Raw genomic sequence first — 27,142 nt, 5'->3', positions numbered from 1 at the left:
AAAGAAAAAAAAACGATATATGCCAAGCGGCGATAGTTGCAAGACAAGACCGACTTTCGTTTTCGAGATAAGCGGTCTTTTAAACGCCGTCGAAATTCTTCAAAAAGATTGCGTTACGGTAAGCGTTGAAATTATTATGTAAATCGGTCAACCACGTATATCAAAGCGCAAAGGCTTCATCTTGTCGTGACAAAAAAAAATAGAAAAAAAATACAGAATAATCTCTACAGTTATTTATAAGTGTAGTACTTTGATGAATAGTTCTGTGAGTGATTGGTATGCGGAGGTAAAAATGCAATCAAGTGAAATTGGAAAAATAAATTCACGATAATAAAAATGATCGACTAGTCTAGCTGACACGAGAGATTCAATGCGCGTGATGATGGGAATCTATAAATATTTATAAATGTAACATACAAAAAAGGGAAAAATTCTTCGTTATTTTCCCCTTGATGTTTTTGGTCATTTCGAGCAAAATGAGCAGGTAGAAATGACTCGTTGAGCCTTTCTATATTGTTGGAAAATTTGTATCCCCTTAAATTAATAATCGATCCGTAAAATCAAATAAAAGCTGTCAAACTTGCAAAGTCAATCGATGCATTAAAATCCTTGCTTTAATGGAGAGATAGAAGTTATCGTAATGTCTCGTAATCCACACCCTTATAAATGTTCTAAACAGAAAATCATTTAATTTCAGAATTGATCTATATTAAATAATCTATATTAAAAGGCAGGATAATGTGTGTAGAAGTCGCTGAGTAACAGTCGGCAAATCATCAGGTTCGAAACTGTCCGAAACCTCATCCCCCGTATACCTCTTGAGAGGCTTTTCAAAAATGACAGAGATATCGACAAGATGATATGATATAGATCGGTGTGAAATGATCTGTATAGATCGGAAGCACTTTTTCCTTATCGGGAGAAATAAAAAAAAGAAAAAGATTAAGAGGTAGAAAATAGCATCAATTTACAAATAGACACAGGAAACCTGTAGTGATGTTTATACATCTTTTTAATAAATAAATTATCATAAATTTTTCGTCAAGGTTATCGGAACACATGAACAGTGCATCTCTGTTTGTATTTATATCGAATCACCAACAGCGTTAATTAATAGAATTACTTTTTTACACAACAAAATTGTGCAAGATTATATATAATACTAGAAGTCGCACTCATTTGTTTGTTAGCATGTGGTGTACACAAAAAGCCATGAATGCACCTCTTTTTTATCACTTCCTGTTCGACCAGCCAGAGAAGACTGCAAATTAAGAGGCACTATGATAATTTCCATCTCTACATTAAAGCAAGAATTTAATGCATGGATTGACTTTGCAAGTTTGACAGTTTTTATTTAATTTCACGTATTGAGACCTTGCGTAACAATATTTATGTATTTTTATTTGTTCAATTTTACATTATAAGCATTATGTCTGATTTAAACACCATGTTATTATTTATAATTAATATTACTTTTAACAACTTTATTTTATTTCACACATTGTTGTCTGCTTACTGACCACTTATGTAAGTATGTAATTATGTATTTGAATTTCATTATTAATAATTATTTGCATTGAGGATGGCCCAAAGAAAGGATCCGAAGCGTTTGCTTTCGCAGCAATAATTGTTGACTAATTACAATAAAGTATGCGCGTTAAAAACTGCGTTGGTTCACAAATGCTATTTTTTTGTATTATTTATTTGTACAATTTATTTGTATTAATTGTGTTTTCTTATTAAAAAATATAACGATTAAAATGTTTGTGTTAAATATTTAACACATTTATGTGTTAATTAAAAATATTACTATTGCGTTAATTAAATTAAAATATTAAATTATTAACTCAATTAAATAAAATAGTGAGAATAATACAATGTGCACAAATTTCTAATTTTACACAATAGATATATTTTGTATTATTAATAACAGAATTTATTTATTAAAATTTACAGAAAAAAACGTTGATTTTATGCTACAATAAGAGTGAGAGTGATTGCAAACTCTCAATAATATTTTTCCAAGTTAATTTTATCATTGAAAATATATTGATTTACACAAAATTTCTTTCAAATTACTATGAAGCTTGCATTTTGTGTTGAAATATTATTAATGTAATCATTTAATATATCCATATGATGTTAAATTCACACAAAAATTTGTGGATTGTTAGAAGAATGCGATATATGTTAAATTTAAGCCAAATTCTCTCTCCATTAGTATATATCGCAAGATTACGACGAGAAATCTGCTCCTTCGACCTAGATCGCGAAATATCTTATTCAAACGCGACAGGAAATCCTGTCGCTCTGAAACGGATCTTCTCTCTATCAAGAATTCCTTGTAAGAATGCGATACATCGTCGTGCGAGAGAGTTAAACAACGATGATACGCAATTTTTCGGACAAAAGGTTGAAAGAAAGCGTGTAATAACAGTCTCGCGTGCGATTATAATTCGCAAGACGTAGAACGCGATAGGCTTATCGGTAATTCAACTTCTATTTCTTTAATTAACTGGATCGCACTCGCGTTATATGATGTTTCTTCGCACGCACGACCAAAGATCTCTCTATCGTTGGAGTCCTCTCTTTCTTTTTGTTATGAAAAATGTATATTACATGTGTATTTTTATGTTTATCCTTGTAAATGCAAATAAATAGTTTTATCTTGGAATCCAGAATGGCTGAGATTACTCGCGTGGTTGCGTAGAGAAGAGATTTTCTCTCTTGAAAATTCCATATCCGAATCACGCGGTGATAGAATGGAAATTGAATAGAGGAGAGTATGTTGTGGTGTGCGTGATGCGTAGCACGTGTGCGAATGAAAGTGAGAGAGTTTCCTGCGGCACTTCAGGAAACGTCAGATTCGATCAACAAGGCGGATTCGACAAACATGACTAAGTAGACTGAGTCGAGGAAGCGATTTTCCTAAATTTTTCTTAACGATTAAATGATCGCTCATTTGATATGTAATGTAAAATAAATTACAAGCTTAATCCAATGATTTTTAAAAAGCATGAACTTCATATTTTTTAAGTATTATTTATTTAAAAGATCGAAATGTCTGTGACATTTTGTCGATGTCACAGCGTGTGAAGAAAAGAAATGGCAAAAATTAAAAATCGAAAGGCAATATCAAAACGACTGGTGTACTAGATGCATCTCGGATATATGCTAATTAAGAGATATCGATTAAACGATGTTAAAGTAAGAGTGGGTAATATTAAAGCGAAAGTAATTTATATAGAAATATATATGTTAAAGGAGAAGATATATGTATGAGAAAATTTTTGAACCTAAATTAGTAGACTCAATATTTCTTGAATTATTTTTCAACTGTTACTAACTTCAGGTTTAATTGCGCGTCGATGATATTTCACAGCTGCATTTCACTGTTTTTATGAAGTAAGAATGAAAATTTATGATTGCCGACAAAGAGAGGAAACGAAGCTGACGAATGATTGGATTATTTAAGATAAGAGAGAGAGAGAGAAAGAGAGAGAATCCTTACATAGTTAAAAAATTTATATTATATTTATAATTTAACATATATTGCATGTCCCAAATGGTCCCCATACAGATTTTTATATTTAACATAATATGGATATATCAATGGTGACACTAATACTATTAATATTTTAACACAAAATAAATGCAAACTATTAATTTGAAATAAATTACATTAAAAAATCAATATATTTTTAATGATAAAATTAACTTGGAAAAATGTTATTAACAATCTGTAACCATTCTCACTTCTATTGTAGAATAAAATCAACATATTTTTCTTTCAAATTCAATTCTTCAAATATTTTTCTTTAACAGATAAATTCTACCATTAATAATACAAAACATATATATTATGTAAAATTAAAAATAGGTACACATAGTGTTATTTTTATACGTTTTTCAGTTTTAATAATTTAACTATTAAACTTGAGTTCAATTAGTACAATAGCAATGTTAAGAATGTATGTGACATATATCGAAATACTAACAAAAGCATTAAAATTTCATAGATTGTTCTACTATTTCTTCTGAATATTTGTGTAAAAATTAAGCACAATTCTCTTAATGGTTTGGAAGTTATTTAAATTTAAAGTTGCTATTGATTCTTATGAAAAATCGCCTATTGTAGCACTTATTGACAAATTTGACAAAGAAAAAATATTATTAATGAAATAAAAATTTTCACATATATTAAGGAAATTCTAATAAATATTTGTGCAAAACTTGATTTAGATCCACTAATTCGTTTAAAAGTTATTCACTAAAAATTGTAGAAAAATATTATCTGTCTTTTTTTCTCTTTCTGCAAATTACTCGTTTTTCATTGTTTTTTGCAGTTGATTTCAGAGGATATTCACGATCAAAAGTTTTTGCCATAAATTAAGAAAAATATTAATTACAACTATTTTCTTTTACGAATATGTCAAAATCCATATTATTTTGTGATATTTTAATTTTCTTCATATCCCGAATTAATTTTTTTAATTTTTCAAAGAGTATAAACGTAAGAAACATGTTTTCTTTTTAATTTTGATAATTTTTTGCTACTATTGTACATCCAGAACATTTTTAAATTAACATGAATGTGTTAAATATTTAACACAAAAATTTTAGCTAGCATATTTTTTAACAAAAAAACTTAAACACTTCAACTGATATGCAAAACGCAGCGATTGTGACGATAAATAACACGCTTTGGTGAGTTTTTCGCACCTGTCGATTTTCTCGCTCTATAAGTAATAAGAAGAAAAGATGGGCATTTCTAATCGCGGAAAATTGGCAAACACCGAGAAAACGACCCGGCATAGTGGCTTATTTGCGACTTTTTTTAATCGATTTTTCGGTATTTTTTAGGATATTTCGAGAGCTCACTTCATCGTTAAACAGTAATTTTAATTAACTTATCAATATAAAAAATATTCCGTATTAAAAATTCAAACAAAATGATGGTTTACAAAAATTGGCAAGTGTAATTTATTTTTAAAAAGAAAATTATTTTTAAAAATTTCTACGTGTCGCAAAAAAATAGGAAAAGATATTAATTAGCATTTAGTAAAGTAATCCTATGAGGATTCCGCGTATACAAGAAACAAATAATGAATGAAGAATGAGCAGAAAAAAAATAATGGAAGAAATAGTGTGAATTGAATTTTTTTAGGAGCCGTTATATAGACGCGCATCTATAGTTGTATAGTGAAAGCCGATATTTCTAATCGAAGAAAAATATCGAAGAAACTGGTTGAAATAAGTTTACGTCTAGGTGACGGGCCGTGCATAATGTTGCATATGCAACCCGTCATTACGTAATATATATGTGTGCGTGCGTCGCCGATATATAAATAAGTGGCTAAAAATATAATTTTCCAGATAAAACTATATAAAAGGTTACACCTCACTGATTTTATCGTTACTTAAATATGTTATATAGAAGACGTTCTTCTAAGTAATTCTTCGCAAAGAAAAAAGGAGGATGGCAAAAATTCGTTTTGAAAATAAATATAACAAATTGAAATTTGTATATGTTGTAATAATTTATTATTTTTTGATTGAAAGAAACTGTTTATGACATTTACGCATGGAGAGAGGCTCCGGCCTTTCCCTTGCACTAACCTGCAAAAATTCTAACCTGACCCAAACCTATTTTCAGTTTTGAAAGTTAGGTTAAGTTAAATTAGAATTTTGTTAGGGAAGGGGTACAAGAGGAGAGGCTCCTCCCCCTCCCACGCATTACATAAATAATATTTTTCACTTTAGATATATTTAGCGAAATAAGAAGAAATGAGGAAAAATAATAAACTAGATATAAACATTTAATTTATCTTTCAATTTACCATGATCTATCTATCTATCTATCTATCTATCCATCTATCTATCGATGTATCTATCCCATAAAACTTTCCCAAAAATTTTTTCCACGTCTACTCTGCAAAAAATATAACAAACTTCAAGAAGTACACAAACTTCTGTTCCTGTTTCCTAATGTTACTGTATAATACCTAAAAAAAACTAAAATTGTGCAATTTTAATTTTTTATATCTTCTAAACCAACGTCGTTTTCCATTTCTTTCTTGCGGAAAATTATTCAAAAAAACTTCCCCTACTAAATATTTAAGTGGCGATAAAATCGATGAGATGTAATTTTTTATGCAATTTTATCACTTTCCATAAAAATACAAATATAAACAAAGCCATGATTCTAACTTGATTAATGAAAAATCGAATTATGATTGTTTATAGCTAGAAGATGATTCTATTTTCTTATCCTTCAGAGTGTGAATCATTACTTTTCCCGAATCAATATATGCGCTTTGTATGCTCTTCCAATTATGTTCTTAAAATAATTTACTAATAATTATGAACGTTTAGAAAACACAACTCATAAATTCTCGCCTGTCAATTTTTCAGTAATCGCAATTTAAAATAAAATTTGTTTGATCCATATTTTGTATTAAATTTCCCAATTTTTCTCTGACAAAAAGCGGTCCATTTAATTAATTATTCTCCAAAAATCTCAGATAAAGAAAATAAAAAATGACTAACCCGTATAGTTCGGCGGCCAATTACCCTCGCAATTGATCTTCGATCGTCGCACGTTCGATGATCCTTGCCAGATGATATTTCTCGTTCCTGCTCTACGTTAGGCGTTATTCTTCTCGAGCCTCTTCAGATGGATCTAGCGGTCCCCGCGAACACGTGTGTCTTCGCGCATGTTAATGCACGCGGACGAGCCGCACGCGCCGAGAATCATGCTGTCCTGAATAAACGCGAGGCAGTCATCGTCAGGCAGGTCGCCGACGATGCTCGGTCATCGATTCCGCCGTCGCGAATCGATCGGCCGAAAATATCGAAAGATAGACACACAGCAAGAGCACTTTCTCCTGCCCGTTGCACCACGCGCACACGTTCACGAAGTCGACGGCTTTCTCGATTTTGCTAAGATCGAGCGAGAAGGGAGCAGACTCGTGCCACGTGCCGCGGAAACTGGGGGGTATATATTCTTAGCGAAATTTGATACGGGAATATAAATTATTATGTAAATTATTACAGTGTTGGAAGGAGCCCCGATTTCTCGTTCTCCCGCAAAATTTTTTCGATAACAATAATTTAAATAATCTGAATTATTGGAAGAAAAATTTCCTTCCTTCCGACTTCCTTGTCTCGACCTTCGTTCACAATACTTGCATTGAAAACATTTTACACGCGCGATTTAACTTATCAAGCGTCGCTATGAGTTTCGAATATTTGACAGCTTGAGTTTTCCCCGTATCGTTTCACGAAGTAAAATTTAAATTAAACCTTTAAGCATCGCGACGCGAGATTTTGGGAGCACTCCTCGTCGAATTCTCTTTTCTTTCTTTTTTTTTTTCTTTTTGTTTTGCACCAATCACTCACCAGGATCCAAGATACCGTGTATGCTCGAACCGACGGACTATCCTGGGATTATAATGTCAGATTTAGTCAACCTCGCTCCGTGGAAGCGATCGTCAGACTAAAGTCGTCGCACCGCTGGTAAGAGTCCGTGCATGGGTTTCTTATCCCTTCTGTTAGCACGAGAAATCCCCTCTTTCTTTCTCTCCTTCGTCCATCAGAGTCTTCACTCGTTCCGATATCGCTTATCCTGATCGATTTTGTTTATCGACCAGATAAACAAAATCCTATGGAAACATATATAATCTTCATCACTAATTTAAATTAATCTTCTTGAGTAATTAATTTTTTTTTCTGTATAAAGTAAAAAATGTTTTGCAAAAATAAGATCAATTTTTGGAAACTAAATCTCACTTAATCCTAATCCCTCCGATGTTTCTTTCGCAACTTAATTCCTCCAACCATGCCCTTCGTGTCCCACGTTTTTCAGTATGTTAATAGGTTTGAAAAATTCCCTAAAAATTATTATAATATATTTATACCTTCGACTAAAAATCAATGTAAAGAAAATTTGGAAATTATTTATTTAAATATTTTTTTACAACAATTATATGTTGAGAAACACGCGTTACAACTTGTTTTATTTAAAACGCATGGGACACAAAAAGGCATGGTTAGAGGGATTAGGGTTAACAAAAATATGTTGCTTCTTTTTTTCATGATGTACATGAAAATTTTACATCAATTTTAATATTTTATTTTAATTCATATATTTTACTACACATTGTTGGAAAATTTGGCTTAAATTAAACATATATCACATGCCCCAAACGGTCTTCATAAATTTCTGTGTTAATTTAATTTAATATGCGACACAAAATGACACTAACACTATATTAACAATACAATACAAAATAAATGGCAGCTTTATAATGATTTGAAAGAAATTTTGTATAAAATCAATAAATTTTTAATGAAAAAAGTTAACTTGTAAAAATATTATTGACATATCGTAGTCACTCTCACTTTTATTGTAAAGTCAACATTTTTTTTTTCTGTAAATTTTAACAGATAGACACTATGTCACTTACAATATGGAACATATCTCTGTGTAAAATTAAAAATATGTGCATTGTGTTATTTTGATGAACTTTTTTCAGTTGTATTAATAATTTAACATTTGAGTTCAATCCATACAACAACAATATGTTAAATTAACATATGAATGTGTTAAATAATTAACACAAAAATGTTAACCGGCATATTTTCTAACAAGAAAACATAAATTTTTCTACAATGCATCTATTATGTTTATTTTCTTTTATTTTCAGCTTTATTCCAAGGCATTTTTTATAAGAGATTAAGCGAATTTTGGCCTCCTCGTCGCGCAACAGATAATTCTCATGCATGTTTAATAAACACGCGAACGTAAAGCATAAGTCGTTTACTGCTGCGCGTAATAATTATCCCTAATGAAAGAATACGTAATAAGTCACGTCATAAAATAAGTGAGGTATCGTTTCGAAAGGGAAATTAGAAATTAGATTGGGTATTAATGTCACTTTCGATAAATCTTGTCGAAGTTGCATATTTTGCTTTCAACAATCTTAATCATCACTCTATCAACGCCGAAGGGAAACGCTACAGGAAAGCAGGCGGCCATTCTCATCTCTTTCGCATTTGTTCCGTTTAATCATTCTGTAATAATGCGATTACTTAATAATGACTCCTTTAAAATTTTATCCTTTCAGAGTCCAATTTACTTTAAAAGATCAAAAAAAATCAATTTTTTTCACATTTTCTGAAAATATGATGTCTGAAGAAGTCTTTCAACTTTTATCAAAAATTGAGAGATTTATAAGACTTTGAATAGGATGACGCGAGGGTCTTTAAATAAGCCTGTAGAACTTTAAAAACGTTTTTCTCAAAATTAATAAACCGAATAACTTCATTTCTTTTAATGGAAAAGAACACTTTTATTGAGATACTAAACTTAATTAGAATTTAAAGAATTAATATTTAATATTTTTCTGATATTCAAGAAATGAAAAAAAAATATAGTAAAATTAAAATTAAATTCAATCTAAATTTAATTTAAATTAAAATAAATTTAATTTACTTTAATCTAGTTTTAAAATAACATCGCCTTATTATTTTAAATTTTTTTCTAATTAAGATTATATTCAGTCAATCTAAAAATATTCTACGGAATAAAATTAGACTGAGTTTTTTCATTAATGTACTGTTTCAACATCAATAACAATATATATATATATATATATATATATATATATATATATATATATAAATTAAAAAACAGCCAAAAGATCGATATTCTTCAAAAATACAATTCTTAAAATTATCAACTTTTTATATAGACTGGGCTATTAATAAAACTTTAAATAATCATTTTATATGTATATACATATATATATATATATATATATATATATATATATATGTCATCATGTATGATATACATGTATATACAGTATATAAATGTCTTTTGAAAATTCTTAAACTTTTTATATACAGGGGAAAAGTTCGATATTCGAGATAATTATTATTTATAACGGATAAAATAGATGAGATTCAGCTATTGCGCGTGTATTATAATTCCATATGATTTAATCTAGTGTAATAAAACATGATAAACGGAACGTATGCAAATGTGAAAAATTGAGATTCTTTTTTTTACGGGAACGACTTGATGCAATGAAATGTAACGGACAAGACAAACGGGAGTAAAAGGCTTGCAAGGAGTCGAGAAAAGTGCAGGGGAAAAGTGAGCTGGGCGACCTTCGCGACAATTCACTTACCCACCTTCTGTCTGATCTCTCGAAATTCAGCTCGTACTTGGAGCTGCCCGACTTTTCGTCAATGTCTTTTCTGCATCGAACCGATAATGGAAACAATCTCCTGCAATCAATGCCGAAAATATCCTGAAGTTTTTTTTATAATTGCGAATAAGCAGTCTAATTTTAGATACAGTAATGTTCACGCAATATTTATATTCAAAAAGTTACTTAAATAAAAAACTCAATTTAATTTAATTAAATATATTATTCCATATATATTTTTGAGGTAAAATAATTCTTTCCACGCATAATAAAAGAATGTAAATATATATATATTTTTTAAATATGTTTAAATACTTATATCTTTACAATTAAAAAAAGAGAAAAGAAAATATATTTCCAAAGAAAGAAAAAAATAATATCGAAAATTGAAGCTATTATATAAATATGATTATGTTTAAAAACAATGCAATGATGCACTTAAAGTTGACTTTTTCCTTAAGGATGTATGTGATATATATCGAAATACTAACAAAAGCATTAAAATTTTATAGATTCTTCTATTATTTCTTCTGAATATTTGTGCAAAAATTAAGCATAATTTTCTTAATGGTTTGAAAGTTATTTAAATTTAAAGTTACTATTGATTCTTATAAAAAATCGCCTATTGTAGAATTTATTGACAAATTTGACAAGGAAAAAATATTACCAATGCAATAAAAATTTTCACATACATTAAGGAAATTCTAATAAATATTATTGTGCAAAACTTGATTTAGATCCACTAATTCGTTTAAAAGTTATTCACTAAAAATTGTAGAAAAATATTATCTGTCTCTTTTTCTCTTTCTGCAAATTACTCGTTTTTCATTGTGTTTTGCAGTTGATTTTAGAGGATATTCACGATCAAAAGTTTTTGCCATAAATTAGGAAAAATATTAATTACAACTATTTTCTTTTACGAATACGTCAAAATCCATATTATTTTGTGATACTTTAATTTTCTTCATATCCCGAATTAATTTTTTTAATTTTTCAAACAGTATAAACGTAAGAAACATGTTTTCTTTTTAATTTTGACAATTTTTTGCTACTATTGTACATCCTTAATTTATCTTGAGATCGCGTGCGATTATAAATTTTTGCTCTTCAAACGCAGAGTTTATATCAGATGTTAAAGTTGAATGTAGAATCAAATATCGTTTCGATACAAATTTTTCTCATTTCAAATCCAAGCAACGGCGGAGAGTCGCAGAATATTTTTCATCAGTCCGCTTTCGAATGCTAAGTTCTCAACGCAACAATATTTCGTTAATCGACATGAATCTCAGCACATCAACGATCTTCTCGTATTGTAGGCACAGAAAATCTCGGCGCAACGTTAAAACCACTGGCAGCCGCTTTGCAGAGAAAGGCGGCCACCCACCGGCTTACACAACTGCTTTGCTCCAGTTATTAGTATGTGATTCTTTTGCCGATCGAGCGACCTGACGAACCGTGACGTGCGACAGGATTGTCATTCGCGTCTTTCTCTTAATTAAAAAAAAAAAAAATTGCAAAAGCTGAATTAAATCTGAGATAAATCCTCAATCAGCAGCGATCCTCAATCGAGCTTTTCATGTTTTTCCACGATGATTATTTGCGTCGCAACACACCGCAAAAAATAAGAATTGTGCGAATATTTATCTCCAGAAATATGGTAAAATTAAAAATATCTCTCTCTTTCCCATTTTCTCTTTTATTGTAAACATAGATTGATACAGTATTGATATTAAATTTAATAAAATTTGTGTTTTCTTGTTAAAAAATATGCCGGTTAAAATTTTTTTAACGTTAAATATATTTAACACATTCATATATAATTTAACATATTGCTGTAGTGTTAAAAAAATTCAAATGTTAAATTATTAAAACAACTAAAACAAATAAAAAATTGTGCAAATTAAAAACTTGCACATGGCTTCTTCACAATTTTATTTTCTGTTTTTTTTTTATAATATCAGTAATCGGAATAATATCAATTTTCGAGATTCTAAAATAATTCAATACCAATTATCCTTATATGATATTCTATTCATATCAAAATATTTAGCCCATATTTCAAAATTCGAAGAAGTTAGAGCGTAACATAAACATTTCTCAAAAAAAATCAAAATTTTATAAAAGAAGAACTCTTTTATCGATTCTCACCAAATCATCAATACCAATCATAATTTAATGATATTCTATTCATGTAAAACAATTTAATCTATATTTAAAAAATATTTAAAAAATTTGCAGAAATTAGGCCGTGAACAAGCATGTATTGAAAAATTCAAAATTTCAAATTCTAATCAAATTCAATACCAACCATGCTTTAATGATACTCTATTAATGAAAAAATATTTAGCCTGATATCTCAAAATTTGTGGAAGTTAGAACATCTTTCTTTGAAGAATTTAAAATTTTATAAAAAATAAACCCCTTTATCGATTTTAGTCAAGTACAATACCAACTAACCTTGAATAATACTTTATCCATATAAAAAATTTTAGCTCATTATCTTAAAATTTACGGCAAATAATCGAACCAAGTCCTTTGGTGCACATACAAACATACATACACACATACTCGACATTTTGTAAAAATATGTTTTTTCGACATTTTAAAACATTCTAAACACATTGGCATAAAAGTTAGAAAAAAAAATTTTTACACAAAAACAAAGCTTCCTCTATGAGAAAGCAAAAAATATAAAAATAACACAATACGCATTTTTAATTTTACATGAAAGATATATTCTGTATTATTAGTGACCGAATTTATCTGTTAAAATTTACAGAAAAAAAATGTAAATTTTATTTTACGATAGGAGTGAAAATAATTACAGATCGTCAATAATCAAATTAATTTTATCATTAAAAATATGTTGATTTTACACAAAATTTATTTTAAATTATTATAAAGTTTGCATTCTGTGTTGGAATATTAACATAGTACTAGTGTCACCATTTCACATATTTTATTTTAAATTAATACAAAATATAAATTTTTGTGTTAAATTAAACAATTTATATGGACCGTTTGGGATATGTGATATATGTTAAATTTAATCCAAAATTTCCAACAGCTTATGAAAACATCTATACGTAAGAAACAATCTCGTTCATTAGTGTATAGTAGTTCATTGTGTATATAGAAATAATTGATTAATTGCACACTTTGAAGAATAATTTTATTGTTTTTGATTAGTTCATAAAACTGTCTCGATTCTTTTGCAACGATATCGCGTTTATGTTAAATGTAAGAAATAATTAATGATATTAGACAGATCATAATTCTACTTGTCAAATCTCCAATTTATTGCAACGCGATAATGCATCCTAGTAACGAGATCGTTATTCATCACACTTGCGAAACCGGTTGCTCCAGAAACAGTTTAAAGATTAGCAATAGATCCTCAAGTGCCTTATTCGATTGTGATCGAAATGATCTACAATGGCGAGTATTATGACACGTCGTGCCTGCCTCACACGTTTCCGATTAATTGTCCGTTATATATAACACTTCTTTCAAGAAAACAACTCTATTCCATCCTTTTTCTCGGAGTTCATTAATTTAGACTTAATCCTAATCATTTATTATGTAAATTGATTTATTAATCCCAAAGATATTTATGTATATATTTTGAATTTGCATTTACTAGCTTTGAAAATATAACGTATCTCAGAAATAGTGAAATATATTTTATTTTCAACCTGATTTGTAACTTATATTTGAATATTTTAAAATCGTGATCGATTAAATCCTAGAGAATATTTTTATGTACTCCAGATAAAACAAATAATTATGATAAAAACGACTCTCTCTCTCTCTCTCTCTCTCTTTCTCTCTCTATTTCTCCCATTCTCTTTATCTTGGTGTCTTTTATAAAAAGATCACCAAACATGTACACCGTACACAAAAGTCTGACGAAAATAATGATTTTTTTGCAAGAATATAATGACATAAATCCTTCTTTCAGAGTTTAAGCTGCTTTAATATAACTTTTAAATCGTAATAAGCATGTTTTATATAACGCTAAAAACATAATTGTTTAGTTCCTGCTTGATCTAAGACGAAAATTATCGTTTAATATCAATGAGAAAAAAGAATCAGAGAGAGAGAGAGTCGTATTCAGTACAAAAAATCCGTCACCTTCATTATATTATCCTCCTATTAGTCTCTAAATGACATCTCATTATTATTGTATTCTACGAGTCATATCACACGTTTCACAATATTTTGTATACGTTAATGATTAAACAGTTTGTTGCGAAAGATGAATGAATTTCGTAAGATTATAAATCTCACTTTTTCGAAATTGGCAGTATATATATATATATATATATATATATATATATATATATATATATATTAGTGTCGTTAAAAAAAAAAATTATCGCTCCCACCACCTAAAAAGTAGTAATTAATAAAAAAAAAAGTTCTGTAAAAGTCTGTAAATTAAAGACAACAGGTGCCTCATAAAAATACAAGTTTAATAATCTGTTTTCTTCCATTTTTTTTTTATTTTTTTTTTCCAATATTTTGCTTATTTTTATGATAAATAAATGTAATTTTACAAGTTTCAATTTGTTAAATAACGTAATATTTATAATTACTGATTATTTGATTAATATAATTGATATAATAGTTATTTTTTATTGATTAAAATTATATTATGTATGATTGACAAAAAAATTTATTAAAATTCAATTGTTTTGTCCATTAAAATTGATTGTTACATCTATTTATCATACTAGAAATAATAAGCAAAATCTTAAAAAAAAAAATGAAAAAAAAAGTTTAATTTACAGACTTGGGGTTTTACAGAATTTTTTTCTTTTTTATCAATTACTACTTTTTTAGGGAACCATAGCGATAATTTTTTTTTTAACGACTACCCTTATATATATATAATATTTCTAACTTGAAATTTTTACTTCTACTCTTTATTTCACTCTAAAAAAACGTAAAATTATATCAGAGTGAATGCGTTTATCTCTTGTTATACATATAGCGGCAGATTAATTGCATACGAGAAATAAGTGGCGCGAATTGGATGATTCAAGTTCTTACATATGTATGTTTGAGGATGGTTGAAATTGCTCGGAATCGCATTTCGCAAGATAGCCAGCTCCTTTTTTACGAAGGATATCTATATCTTTACACCTGTGCAATTAATGCGTCATTTATCCATTACATAGTTATCCTGAGTTTTGCGGATTATATTTAAAGTCACGTGTGTATTTGGATGTGCAATATCAATGCGTAATCAGCAGAAAGACGATGTAGAGGATACGAAAAAGTGCCACGTGTTGTAAACTTGAACGGAAGAATCTCGCAGAATCTAAGCAATCTCTCTTGCGCTAACAAGTCGCATACAATTTTTCTACGAGCAATCGTTCGTTACCTGCGAATCTAAGACATCTGGCAAGTACGCAACATAACATCATGATATTATCTGTCAACGTGTATCACTAGCAAAACATCTGTCTCTCTAGAAGTATAATGCACGTCTAAATTTAGTAGAAGAAAGTTCGGTGGAAGAAATTTATATTGTGTCATTATAAAATATCCTATTGCATCAGACATACAGGGTGTCCTAGACCACCCGTACACCCCTTTTCTTTCAAAAACTGAGCATTTTAGAGAAAAACGTTTTGAATAAAAATTGTATGGTTTTGAGGGGAACATAAGATGGTGTCATTGGGTTTGACCTTGGATGGCATCGTTAAGGTCAAGTCAAGGACATCTTTAATTTCTTAAATAAAATCCCCTATTTTTTATTGCATATTCTTATAGCTTATGTCGAGAGCTTTCCGAAACACTATATATGATAAAGTATTTTTTCATTAATAATTTTTTGAGTTATTTTGTATCTTAATCTGACATATTTTAGTATAAAATATAAAATATCTCGAAAATTATTTAGTGTTCCATAATTGTATCGTAATACTTTTATGTACAGAATAATAAGATGAATCAAATGGTGTAAAGAAAAAATAAATAATTGTTATATAAAAATATATTGCAAATAATTGCATACTTTTTTTTCAAAAACAATTATTTTCTGTACACCATTTGATTCATCTTATTATTCTGTACATAAAAAAGTATTATTGAAAACTAAATAATTTTCGAGATATTTTATATTAAAATATGTCAGATTAAGATACAAAATAACTCAAAAAATATGAAAAAATACTTTAGTGTTTTGGAAAGCTCTCGACATAAGCTATAAGAATATGCAATAAAAAATAGAGGATTCTATTTAAGAAATTAAAGGTGTCCTTGACTTCACCTTAATGATGCCATCCAAGATCAAACCAATAACACCATCTTATGTTCCCCTCAAAACCATACAATTTTTCAAAACGTTTTCCTCTAAAATGCTTAGTTTTTGAAAGAAAAGGGGTGTACAGGTGATCTAGAACACCCTGTATAATTAATTAGCACAAGATCCTTCTTCAAAAAGTCTAGTTTGAGTCAGAATGTGTATGAAAGAAGATTGTATTAAATATTTGAAATATAAAAAAATTTTGAAAATAAATCTTTTTATTAAATATTGAAAATATTGAAAAGGATCGTGATTTATCACAATATTTTCCAAATTATAATATTACATGTTTTTATATAGAAAAAAATATTACAATAAAATCCGCTTAAAATTGATTAAAAACTCTTACTTTGTGTCATTTATCTTCACATTTATTTCATCAGAAATTATTCATTTTTAATTGCGTAAAACAAAGACTTTAAAAGCCTTGATCTTTATTTTCAGAAGAGATAAGACAAGTAAAACCTGTGGAAAGAAACTGTCTCTCATGTCATTATAAAATATCTTATTGCACCAGACATATATTTAATTAGCACAAGATCCTTTTTCGAAATATCTAATTTGAATCATTAAAATTAAGAAAAATTATATTAAATATTTAAAAAATATGATATTAACTTAAAATAAATCTTTTTCTTGACAAAAATGTTAACAAGAATCGTCATTTATCACAATAATTTCCAATATTATATATTTCTATATAAAAAAATATTACAATTAAATCTGCTTAAAATTGATTTAAAAAATCTGACTTTGTGTCTATCTTGTATCTATCTTCTTATTTATTTCATTAAAAACTATTGATTTTTAATTAATTACATGAAAATTTTAAATGTTTCAATCTTTATTTTCATGAAAAATAAAGCAAGTAAATTTAAAGAAATGATATTAATCATTAAAAAATATGAATTAATTTGAAATAAATCTTTTTCTTAGCAGAAATTTTGAGAAGAATTATTTGTCATAATACTTTCTAATTTATAATATTACATATTTTTATAGGACAAAAAATTATAATAAAATCCACTTAACAAAACTGATTTATTGTTGGTGTTGTCTATCTTTTTTCTTCTTATTTATTTCATCAAAAACAAATTTTCGATTATTAATTACATGAGAATTGTAGGCAATTTTTATTTCCAGAAAAGATAGAAACGGCTCAAATTTAATAAAAAAAACCCATAATTATAGAAAATGCAACAAAAGTAAAAGAGATTGTACTATTTAATATAAATATATATATTTTTTTTTAATCTTTATATATGCCACGTTCTCCACCTTGGAATTCGAACAGCACGCGACCGATCAACGTAGACAGAATCAATTTTCCTTGATTCCGCGACGATGACATGTCGTGTCAATTTGCTCCAAGGTTTAGGGAGAAAGCACATTTACATATAAGAAGTCTAGTGCTCCTGATATCCAGAGATAGACTGGACAATTGGATTTGGAAATCGCGCTTGGACAGCACGCCTACGATCAATTAAAAGGGGGCTACCTTGAACTCGAACCACTTTATGATTAACGACATAAGACCGCTCTAATTGGCCTTCGCCGCTAGTCGGTACAAAGCGTTAATAATATCTGGAATGCGTCTGCTGTTCGACATATATGAGAAATTTGTAATGTACATTCTGATTAATATAAATAGTCGAGATTAAAATAATAAAAAAAAAAGATACGAAAAATAAGACAAATAATTTTATAAGTTTTCTTTGAGAGATAAAATTATAAGATAAATTTTATAAAAAATAAAATTTATAATCATATCATTTATAATTAATTTATAATTAAATTAAGATTTATCTAATATTCTATAATATTCTATGTTATATAGAAAATATATCCTAATTGTTTTGATATAAATTTTTATGAAATGAAATGTATATTTCTGCGCAAATTTATACGATATCTTCAGTAATATTCGTTCAATAAATCAATTATATTCCAATAGTTGATGTTTTAAACAAAAGAGTAGCCTTGATAAACCTAAATATATCAGATGTAAAATAATCACGGCTATTACATTCTGTCATATTTAAGTAACACGCTGTGGCAGGTTTCGATCATCACAATATCCTTCACATGAAATATAGAAAGTCTAGGCACAACATAACATTTTGAAACACTATATTCTATACATATGTCTTATTGTTAGAGGAATATCGATATCGAGTCACGACTAGTCCGCCTAATCTGGAATACTCACGCTTTATTTTCGTGTTCCTAAATCACTGGCTGACACTAGCTGGCTAATCAGAACTTTTGATAATCTATATGTCTACGCTAGATATTTAAAAGGAACACCCGTGGAGACTAAAATGACGGATAAGGACTTGCTGAACAATTTGCACTTTTTGCAACTACAATTGCTCCTTTTCATATAATCTATGCCGCAAACATGCTGATTATTTTTTCGAATAGTATCAATATGTGAAAGTTATTTCAAAACTAAAATAACATTGAGCAATTGAAAGATTGCAAAAAGCAAGCTCGTTTTTTTTACAATACATATGTATCTTAAAAAAAATTGGTTCAAATATTTAAAAATTTTTAAGTAATAATTTTTGTATAAGTAAGCGGCCGATGAATGTTTCTTCAGCTAACATTGGAAACTTGGAAACAAATCGTAAACTGCGAAAGTCGCATAAAATTTTAATAATTACTGTCCATTGCAATATAGTGGAACGATCTGTAAAAACGATAGATTTTGTTTGTTTTTAACATAATATGCAAATTAGAAAAGAAAGTTTTATTAACGCGACTTTATTAATCATATTAACATTTTCTATTTATATAACATTTATCCTATAATGTATAAAATACATATTACTGTGCATTAATAAATTTATTTATTTCTTAACTTTTACTGCATCAGCTTTCTTGTTCCTGATGTCGATTACAACCTGTGAATTTTATACATAATTTATGTAATATTATAATAATATTTATTAGGGATAATAGTTATACAAGAGAGATTGTTAAATATATTATAATAAATTCTTAATATATAGAAAATGTATAAGAAATTTTTGTAAAATCTTATTTGTTTTTTCATAACATTTGAATCAAATCCACTTACTTTTCCCAAAGATTTACTTTCGGAAACAAACTGCAAAGCATCATTGATTTTATGCAAGCCAACAATCAATGAGCAAGATGGCCCAATAAGTCCTTCTTCAAGGAATTGTAAAACCTCGTCTCCTGCTTGACTAGTTTAAAAAAAAAAAAAAATTGAATTTTTATATATGGAAGTAAAAGAGATAGAAGTTATAAACATATAAGCATACCGATATACGTCAGGTTTTCTTTTTCTGTATTCTATGAGGTTAAAACCGGTGATGCTGAAGGAACCTTTTTGCACCTCGGAATAAGCATTCGTCACGGTTGTCGCTGTGCCAGCTATGATTATGCGCCCTTCGTGACAGAGGCTACAAGTGAGTGAACCGTCCAATGTTGATTATGGTTACTTAAAAAAAATAGAGATTTATACCTTCGCGAGACAAATGATGCACCACCACAGCGAAATTGTCATCGCGCAGCAAATCCTTTAGTGTTGCATCTTTGTAGACACCGGTAAAGCTAAAAATATTACATGTCTCACCAGTGTGTCTTACCTGACATGGAAATCCAGATATGCAGCTTTTCTCTACATCCAAGAATCTATAGACCGATGTCTAATGTTTAAAAACTCACCAATCCAACATTTTCTTGAAGTATTCTCCATCTACATTCTCAAAGATAGCTTTGATATCTCGTTCGGCGGCGATGTTCTCTATTTGCTTTAATAATTTCTTATCTTTGTATTTAAGGGATGCAAATGCTCCTTTCTTCCGAGCCAGATCTGCTCCATCTTCAGTTGCACATACTCCAATGACCTAGGTAATTTAAAAGTAATAGAATATTATATAAAGTCAAAAAAATATAAAATTATAAAATAAATTGTACTCATAACAAGTCTACCTTGGCTCTATAGACATTTGTTGCAAGATCTATTGCTGCCAGGCCAATACTACTTATACCAACATTTACTAAGATCATGTCATTCTCATCTATATTGACTTTTCTTTCTAGTGCAACTAGAGCAGTAATATAGCTGTCTAAAATGCTTGCAGCATCTATAGAATTTATCATTGATGGTACTTTCCATATATCCTAAATAAGATTCAAATTTATTAACAATAATATGTGAGAAAAAAATTTCAAAAAAAAAAAAAAACATATTTTACCCCAACTTCTGCCAAACATTTCTCAGCCAAACCTCCATATCTTTCCTTATTAAGAGCAATGACTTTATCACCAATTTTGTAACCATTCTTCTCTGCTTCTACACCAACTTCAATCAATTTTCCAACAACTTCATAACCGAGAATTGTTGGCAATTTTGGTTCAAATGTATACAAATTTTTACTGAGTAGTGCATCAGAACTGTTTAAAGCGCAATAATGAACATCAATGAGAACCTATGGAAATAAATCGTAATTATTCGATGTAGTTTTTTGATATCATTATATGGTTTTATTTACAAATAATAAATTATAAATATATGTATATATATATCTTTAAAATAAATATATATATATATATATATATATTTAATTTAGTTTAATTTAATTTAATTTAATTTTTTTTTACTCACTTCATTTGCCTGTACATTCTTTGGTGGTTCCAGATTCTCTATAACAAGAGGGCTGGAAAAATCTTTCAACAATGCAGCTTGAATTTTTCCCGGCTGCGAAGCCGGTATGATATTCTTCGCATTTTCCTCGACAGCAACACTGCCGAATCTTGCAGTAATAATTCGCGATGAAAAATTACTTCCGCATAATTTTATAAAAAATCTGTATCCTACCAATGATGTCATATTAAGAACGTACAATTATTTAATAGGACGTCGTAATCATGGCATCAAAAATTTCAAAAGCATTTTGCGACACTTTTAGAATAATACAACATTTATAAAAATTCCAAAGCACCATCTGATCTAGAATCTACATAAACTCGTTATGAGAAGGTATGTTCAAAAATACTACCCGTGAGGTAAAGTTGAATTCAATTGAATCGGGAGCAAAGGAGCACAGATCTCTTTCTGATTGGTCAATTCAGTGCTATTTTATCCCGCGAGTAGAATTTTCGAATGCATCCCGTGAGGAGGGAGAACGACCTGACAGAGAAATACTTGCAATTATAACAATGCAAATACTTAATTTGCAGACGCACTTGTGTATAAATTGGAAGAAAAAAAAGCAATTGAAATGTAGAGGAATCAACGGAGTATAGAAAATTCGGGAATAAAAGAAAAACAATCGCTCTGACACAAAATTAAGCAGAGTTCCTTTAAATCTTTATTCAAAATTCGAATAAAATTCGCATTTTTGTACAACTTTATTATATAGATAAATTGGGGATATTTATTTAAAAGAAAAAAAAGAAAAAGATCTCCGGCTCATAAATGCGACCGCACAAATTTAAACTCCCATGCGATGTGGACAGGTAAAGAATTATTCATTCAATTATTATGGTATGAAGTTTTATTTTATCAAAAAATTTTTTTTATATTTCTATTTTATTACAACTTATGCTATATCTTGTTAATCTCTCTTTCTAACACTGGATTTACAGTTTTCCACAAATTGATCAGAAGGTAGTGATTGTCTCGGTATTTGGCAAGTCTCAATATCGAGCTAAAGGATGCAAGATGGAAATGCTCAGTTCCATACTCCAGTTAAATCACCTGGATGAACCAGAGATTGACAAAGATTCTTGGGTGAGATATCTTTTTTTTTTAATATCTGGAAGTTTTTGTTGATTAACAAGCAGTATCTTGATTCTATCTTTTTATTTAGTGTGAAATTGAAGGATATTATAATCCTCGTGAGAAGACAGTTTTCTTGCACTTGAGAGGATTCTTGGATACTCATACGCTTTTAACTGACTATGACAAGTTTACAGAGAAGCAGGATTGCAAGGATTTTCTCAGTATATGGGCACATATGAGAGATAAATATGCAAAGGCGCTCCTAGTATTGTTTCATATATCTCACGTGATTATACTTACTCATCCGACGCATATCTTTGATTATAGTTATGTAAATCTTTTTCGTGCTATGGATGCAGTCAGGTTAGCATCAGTTTTATTTTTTGAGCACAGGTCACATTTGATTCGTATATTAAAAATGATATGCACACTTAAATTAAATTTAGTTGGTTCAAATTTTTCTCTAATACAATATTGTAACACTTTCTTATGATAGGCAGAAGATCTCGCCACAACTTTCCGATGTGTTAAACTCTATTCATAATCTACCCAAAGATTGGATCGCAAACGTCAGACCCTGCTCGCCGCGGGTATTATTTTATTTTGAAACTTGTCCTACAGCGTTCCAAAATCCAGATAGTGATGGTAATATCAAGAAGTTAGAACATTTTCTCGAAGATCAAATTTATCATATATTAAGGAAAAATAGAATTGTTACAAATATCAGGTATAAAATTTAACATATCAAATATCATTGAAACTTAACAAAATATCGAAATCGCTTTTTTTTGTTTTTAGTTCAAACTCCTTGTTTGCAATACCAGCTAATCAGGAATTCGTGTATGTGCAAACCGGAAATACAGATTCAAGGGATATGCTGGGTCATATGGCGAGAAAATTGATGCAAAGCTGCAAAAGCAGTTCCGGTAGTACAACATCGAGAAGTCTTGCCAGTTTAGATTCAAATAGTATCGTAATGGATAATACTGGTAAGATAAATGGAAGTGAAATAAAAATTGTGCTATACATGTAAAGATAATTTTCATGTTTTTTTAGAATCTCGCTTGTTTAAACTATTTTTGCAACAACACATAAACTTGGCTTTTGCGAAAGGGTTTGACGACAACGTTGGTCGACACTCTGTACCAGCTTATTTTGAAGTGCGTTTTCTTCAGGAATTGCATCATTAGTTTAATGCCAAATTAATATAATGACATAAATTTAATATAATAATATATTAAATAATATTAAATAAGTCAAACTTCTATTGGACTGCTTTTAAAAATGAGTGATATTTATAGATACCCACGTTGAATATATTTTGCCAAGTAGCAAACAAGGTATTCGATTATTTTATTTATGGAACCGACAAAGAACTATCAACACTTCATAATTTATTAGATACCGATGTGAAATTTAGTAAAAGCCGATGCAGCAAAGTACTTCCGAGAGCTTTACAAGCGTATCAGGAGAACTTACCACAGCATTATACAAGGTTGAAAATTATTTGAGATGTCGATTAAACAAAAGATTATATTCTAACTAAAATGACGCTTTTTAGAGCGTATCACGAATCGAAACTAGCGCACGCAATGGCAGTTTTTGAGATGCACGCTCGCGGTCCGTTGTTCGAGGAGTTCAGTGAAAAGTTACAGGCCGAATGTGACAAACATTGGCGTGCTGGCAGACAAATGTGCGAAGTATTGTCACTCACTGGTCATCCTTGTACAAATCCCATTCACAGGGGAGGTAGCGAAGGTGCTGGAGGCGGAGAGCAAGCTGAACCTAGAGAGGACGATAAGTATGTTATCTTTATAAGAATGAAAGATTATGTGTTATATATATTTCTGTAATTAATAAATTATTTATATAGAGTGTCTCTAAAGTCTGATCCAATCTCCTGGATCTGGAAAATGGCTTTATACATGGAAAAATGGTTAAGACAAAACTTGACTCAAGTCCATATTTTCATAATGTGTTCTCCTTTTTCCATATCTAAAGCTGTTTTCGAGATCCAGGAGACTGGGTCAAACTTTAGAGACACTCTGTATTTATAATCAATTGTAAACTTTTTTCCATTCAATTGCTTTCAGCGACCTACCTACCAGAGAACATTGCAGTGGAGTTAGATATGTGTGTGCTTGCAATTGTGGTCGAATTCAAGGCTCGAGAGAAGATCCTTTTAGTCTAAGACAGGCGAATTACGATTATTTCCAAATGTTAGCGAAACAATGCGGTTGCGCACAATTGGAGAGTATACAGTTCCCCGTGTTTCAACCCAGTACACATAATTACAGGTAGAATTATATTTTAGAAGATTCTTTCAAAAGAAAAATAAGATAAACAAATGTACATTTTCTTTTTTTCGTGCACAGAGCAGCACAATTATTTTCAGCGGCAAAACATCACGATTCCTTCAGTCGCAACGGATCTTTTACGCCCCAAGAAGATACGCAAGCCTGTAGTTTAGGAGCCGATAGTTTGAATGGCAAGTAACATTGAAAGAGATGTAACATTTTTTTATACCAAGTTTTAACTGATTAATTTCTAGGAAACATTACAGACGGAATTACAGATTATGGTAGTGGCGGTCAATCATCGATAACGAGTGATCCGATCGGGGAGGATATCTCCAGATTGAGCGGCAAAACAAGTCTCACGCCGAGTGATTCGCAGAAAGTTATTATAGAAGTCACTGACAGTGATGCGGAAAACTCTAAAGGTATTCTATCGCATTACTTTTAACTTTGTCATTAATTCGCGCGATTAAATGTGAGAATATATACAATAGATGCGCACGTTCTTTACAGATAAATCGTTGGTTAGACAACCATCAACAACAGAATACCTGCCTGGTATGTTACACACTGAATCGCCATCCGGCTTACTACCGCAATTCTCTAGCTGGTCCTTAATATGCTTGGGACCGAGTAGCCTTTATTCGCACAATTTAGGATTGCAGCATCAAACCGGGGTATTTCCTACTTCCGCGTTTCTACTCCCATGGGATGTGACCGTCAGGTGAGGAAACGATGTCCTATCTCTATCACATTTGTGAGATTGTTGCTTTCAACTTTCTCTGGGAAAAAAAAAATCTAAAGAGAAAAATGTATTATACCATAGATTGGAGCATCAAAAGGAGCGTAGCAACTCCTTGTGGCCTACAGTGGGATTTACAGGATCTGATCACGGGATTCATGGAAGCTATTGTTCGCGAGGAGGCAAGAACTTTCAAAACATTAATATCGTTCGTGGTCGTAAATCCAAGGGCGGCAAAGAATTTGTGGTAAAGATATTCGTCGGCGTGGAATACGAGTGCCCACGCGGGCACAGATTCATGGCGTCCGCGCCCGATAAGGTACTAAAGACCACTGGAAATGGAATAGTGAAAGACAGTGGAAATAAAGTGACGTCCAGCTCAGCCGATATGCCACTCTACTTTGCGTGCCCTTGTAGGTTCGTACAATTTTATCACACCTATATCTTGACTTTTAACACAAAGTTTTATGTACAAATTTATTTATCGGATAAATGTATTTTTCATTTTCAGGCAGACGAAACCACTGATCGCTCAATTAATGAGAATCCATGTGGTAACACCTAAAGCACCAGTACATGTCACATTGAATCCCCGGGTTCAACCTAGCCCACCACCTTGCCCGATATTCGTCACTGGATGCGAAGAACCGATCAAACTATCACAAAGCGCATACTGGATCTTAAGATTGCCGTATCCTTTTCTTCAAAACTCTCGCAACATGTCTATATTCTTAAAATTATCAACCGAGTCTTCTCTTTTTAATGATATGTGAGCAATCTATTCTCTTACTCAATTTTCCTTTTTTCCGCTCAAATATTTGCGTTATTTTTTTAAATAAATTTTGTGTTATTTTTGTATTATTTTTTCCTTAATAATTTCTTAAAAAAATCTCAAAGTTACGTATACATGGGTGAGAAAGGACCATATTTACCACCTAAGGAACCAGTGTCTACGTCTCACGGGCGTTTGTTAGCCGGGATGTACGGCATAAGCGAAGTTATGCCTGAGAAGAAATGAAGATTGTGATATATAATATTTCTCTGTAAAAAATGTTTTTGTGTACAAGAATATTTTTATACACATGTATATTTTTTTTTTTATTTGACGAATGTTCAATTACCTCTCTTTATTTATGTATAATCTGGTTTTATTCCTGCGAATTTTTATGAATTTTATATTTGTAGGAAATAAAAAACAGTGTGTATCATTTAAGAATATTTTGGCTAAAGTAATAAAAAGTTTTTGAAATCTAAATTTAAAAAAAACACATTTATTATTTGGAAAATGAAATAAATAAATCTGGATTTTGAAAAGAATTAAAGTTTTAAAAAATAATATTTTTTAACGTCTTTATAAAAAAAAATATATAGTTTTAATTAACATTTTGTCCTAAGTGACAAAAACTTTTGATTGTAAATATTTTTTGAAGTAAACTACAAAAAAAAAAAATAATTTATAGAAAGATTTTGGGTTACTAAAATATTTTGCTATAATTTTAATAAATAATTTTTAAACTAGTAAGTCGATTTAAATTAAGTTTCGCATAAATATTTAGTAGAGTTTTATTAATACATGTTAAAATTCTTATTTTGCTAGCAATGTTTTTTTCTTTTTTAAATTTGTCAGTAAATGTTACAATACATGATTTTCCATGAAAATCAATACAAACTTTAAACTTAAATAATTTCCAAAATAATCTCATAAAGAAAATTGTGCTCAGGTTTTGCACACATACTTTAAAAAAAATAGTAGAACAGTCTGCGAAATTTTCATTTTTATTTTGTCAATGAAAAATACATCTTTAAACTTTT

At 29.7% G+C, this 27,142-nt stretch overlaps 3 protein-coding genes across 6 annotated transcripts in view; 1 reads left to right on the top strand and 2 right to left on the bottom strand.

Moving 5' to 3' along the window:
• The window catches only part of LOC126852228 (serine-rich adhesin for platelets-like), a 77,605-nt gene extending 70,099 nt beyond the window's left edge, over positions 1-7,506 (bottom strand). For both annotated transcript variants that reach the window (XM_050596787.1, XM_050596788.1), the window contains exon 1: positions 6,550-7,506. The gene's annotated coding sequence lies outside the window, so the exon portion shown is untranslated. The remainder of the gene's footprint in view (positions 1-6,549) is intronic.
• Positions 7,507-19,283: 11,777 nt separating this feature from the next.
• LOC126852269 (quinone oxidoreductase-like protein 2) lies at positions 19,284-21,538 on the bottom strand. Its single transcript, XM_050596899.1, has 8 exons — positions 21,173-21,538; positions 20,763-20,996; positions 20,497-20,688; positions 20,230-20,411; positions 20,027-20,115; positions 19,824-19,950; positions 19,616-19,745; positions 19,284-19,439 (listed from the first exon to the last, which is right to left on the bottom strand). The coding sequence occupies exons 1-8, from the start codon at positions 21,395-21,397 to the stop codon at positions 19,386-19,388; spliced, it is 1,233 nt and encodes a 410-aa protein (XP_050452856.1). The 5' UTR covers positions 21,398-21,538; the 3' UTR covers positions 19,284-19,385.
• Positions 21,539-21,692: 154 nt separating this feature from the next.
• LOC126852238 (nonsense-mediated mRNA decay factor SMG8) lies at positions 21,693-26,585 on the top strand. Of its 3 annotated transcripts, none has more exons than XM_050596820.1 (15): positions 21,693-22,026; positions 22,156-22,300; positions 22,380-22,654; positions 22,788-23,018; positions 23,090-23,280; positions 23,348-23,451; positions 23,593-23,786; positions 23,853-24,092; positions 24,385-24,588; positions 24,667-24,779; positions 24,867-25,013; positions 25,102-25,312; positions 25,415-25,747; positions 25,842-26,021; positions 26,228-26,585. In XM_050596820.1, the coding sequence occupies exons 1-15, from the start codon at positions 21,986-21,988 to the stop codon at positions 26,346-26,348; spliced, it is 2,730 nt and encodes a 909-aa protein (XP_050452777.1). In that variant the 5' UTR covers positions 21,693-21,985; the 3' UTR covers positions 26,349-26,585. The 3 variants fall into 3 exon arrangements, with proteins under 3 accessions (XP_050452777.1, XP_050452775.1, XP_050452774.1); XM_050596818.1 differs by having other exon boundaries at positions 24,855-25,013; XM_050596817.1 differs by having other exon boundaries at positions 24,843-25,013.
• The last annotated feature ends 557 nt before the right edge of the window (positions 26,586-27,142 follow it).

Source organism: Cataglyphis hispanica, chromosome 10, assembly GCF_021464435.1.
Source record: "Cataglyphis hispanica isolate Lineage 1 chromosome 10, ULB_Chis1_1.0, whole genome shotgun sequence".
In the NCBI taxonomy this organism is placed as follows: domain Eukaryota; kingdom Metazoa; phylum Arthropoda; class Insecta; order Hymenoptera; family Formicidae; genus Cataglyphis; species Cataglyphis hispanica.
This window is presented reverse-complemented; position numbering and strand designations above follow the sequence as displayed.

Bases quoted from the DNA above. Each gene is read 5' to 3' on its own strand.
- LOC126852269 (XM_050596899.1), bottom strand. From the start codon at position 21,397: ATGACATCATTGGTAGGATACAGATTTTTTATAAAATTATGCGGAAGT. The intron at 20,689-20,762 runs GTAAAATATGTT...AATCTTATTTAG, and splicing joins AATGTTTGGCAGAAGTTGGG to GATATATGGAAAGTACCATC. The intron at 19,746-19,823 runs GTATGCTTATAT...TTTTTAAACTAG, and splicing joins AGAAAACCTGACGTATATCG to TCAAGCAGGAGACGAGGTTT.
- LOC126852238 (XM_050596817.1), top strand. From the start codon at position 21,986: ATGCGACCGCACAAATTTAAACTCCCATGCGATGTGGACAG. The intron at 22,027-22,155 runs GTAAAGAATTAT...CTGGATTTACAG, and splicing joins CTCCCATGCGATGTGGACAG to TTTTCCACAAATTGATCAGA. The intron at 23,019-23,089 runs GTATAAAATTTA...TTTTGTTTTTAG, and splicing joins AGAATTGTTACAAATATCAG to TTCAAACTCCTTGTTTGCAA.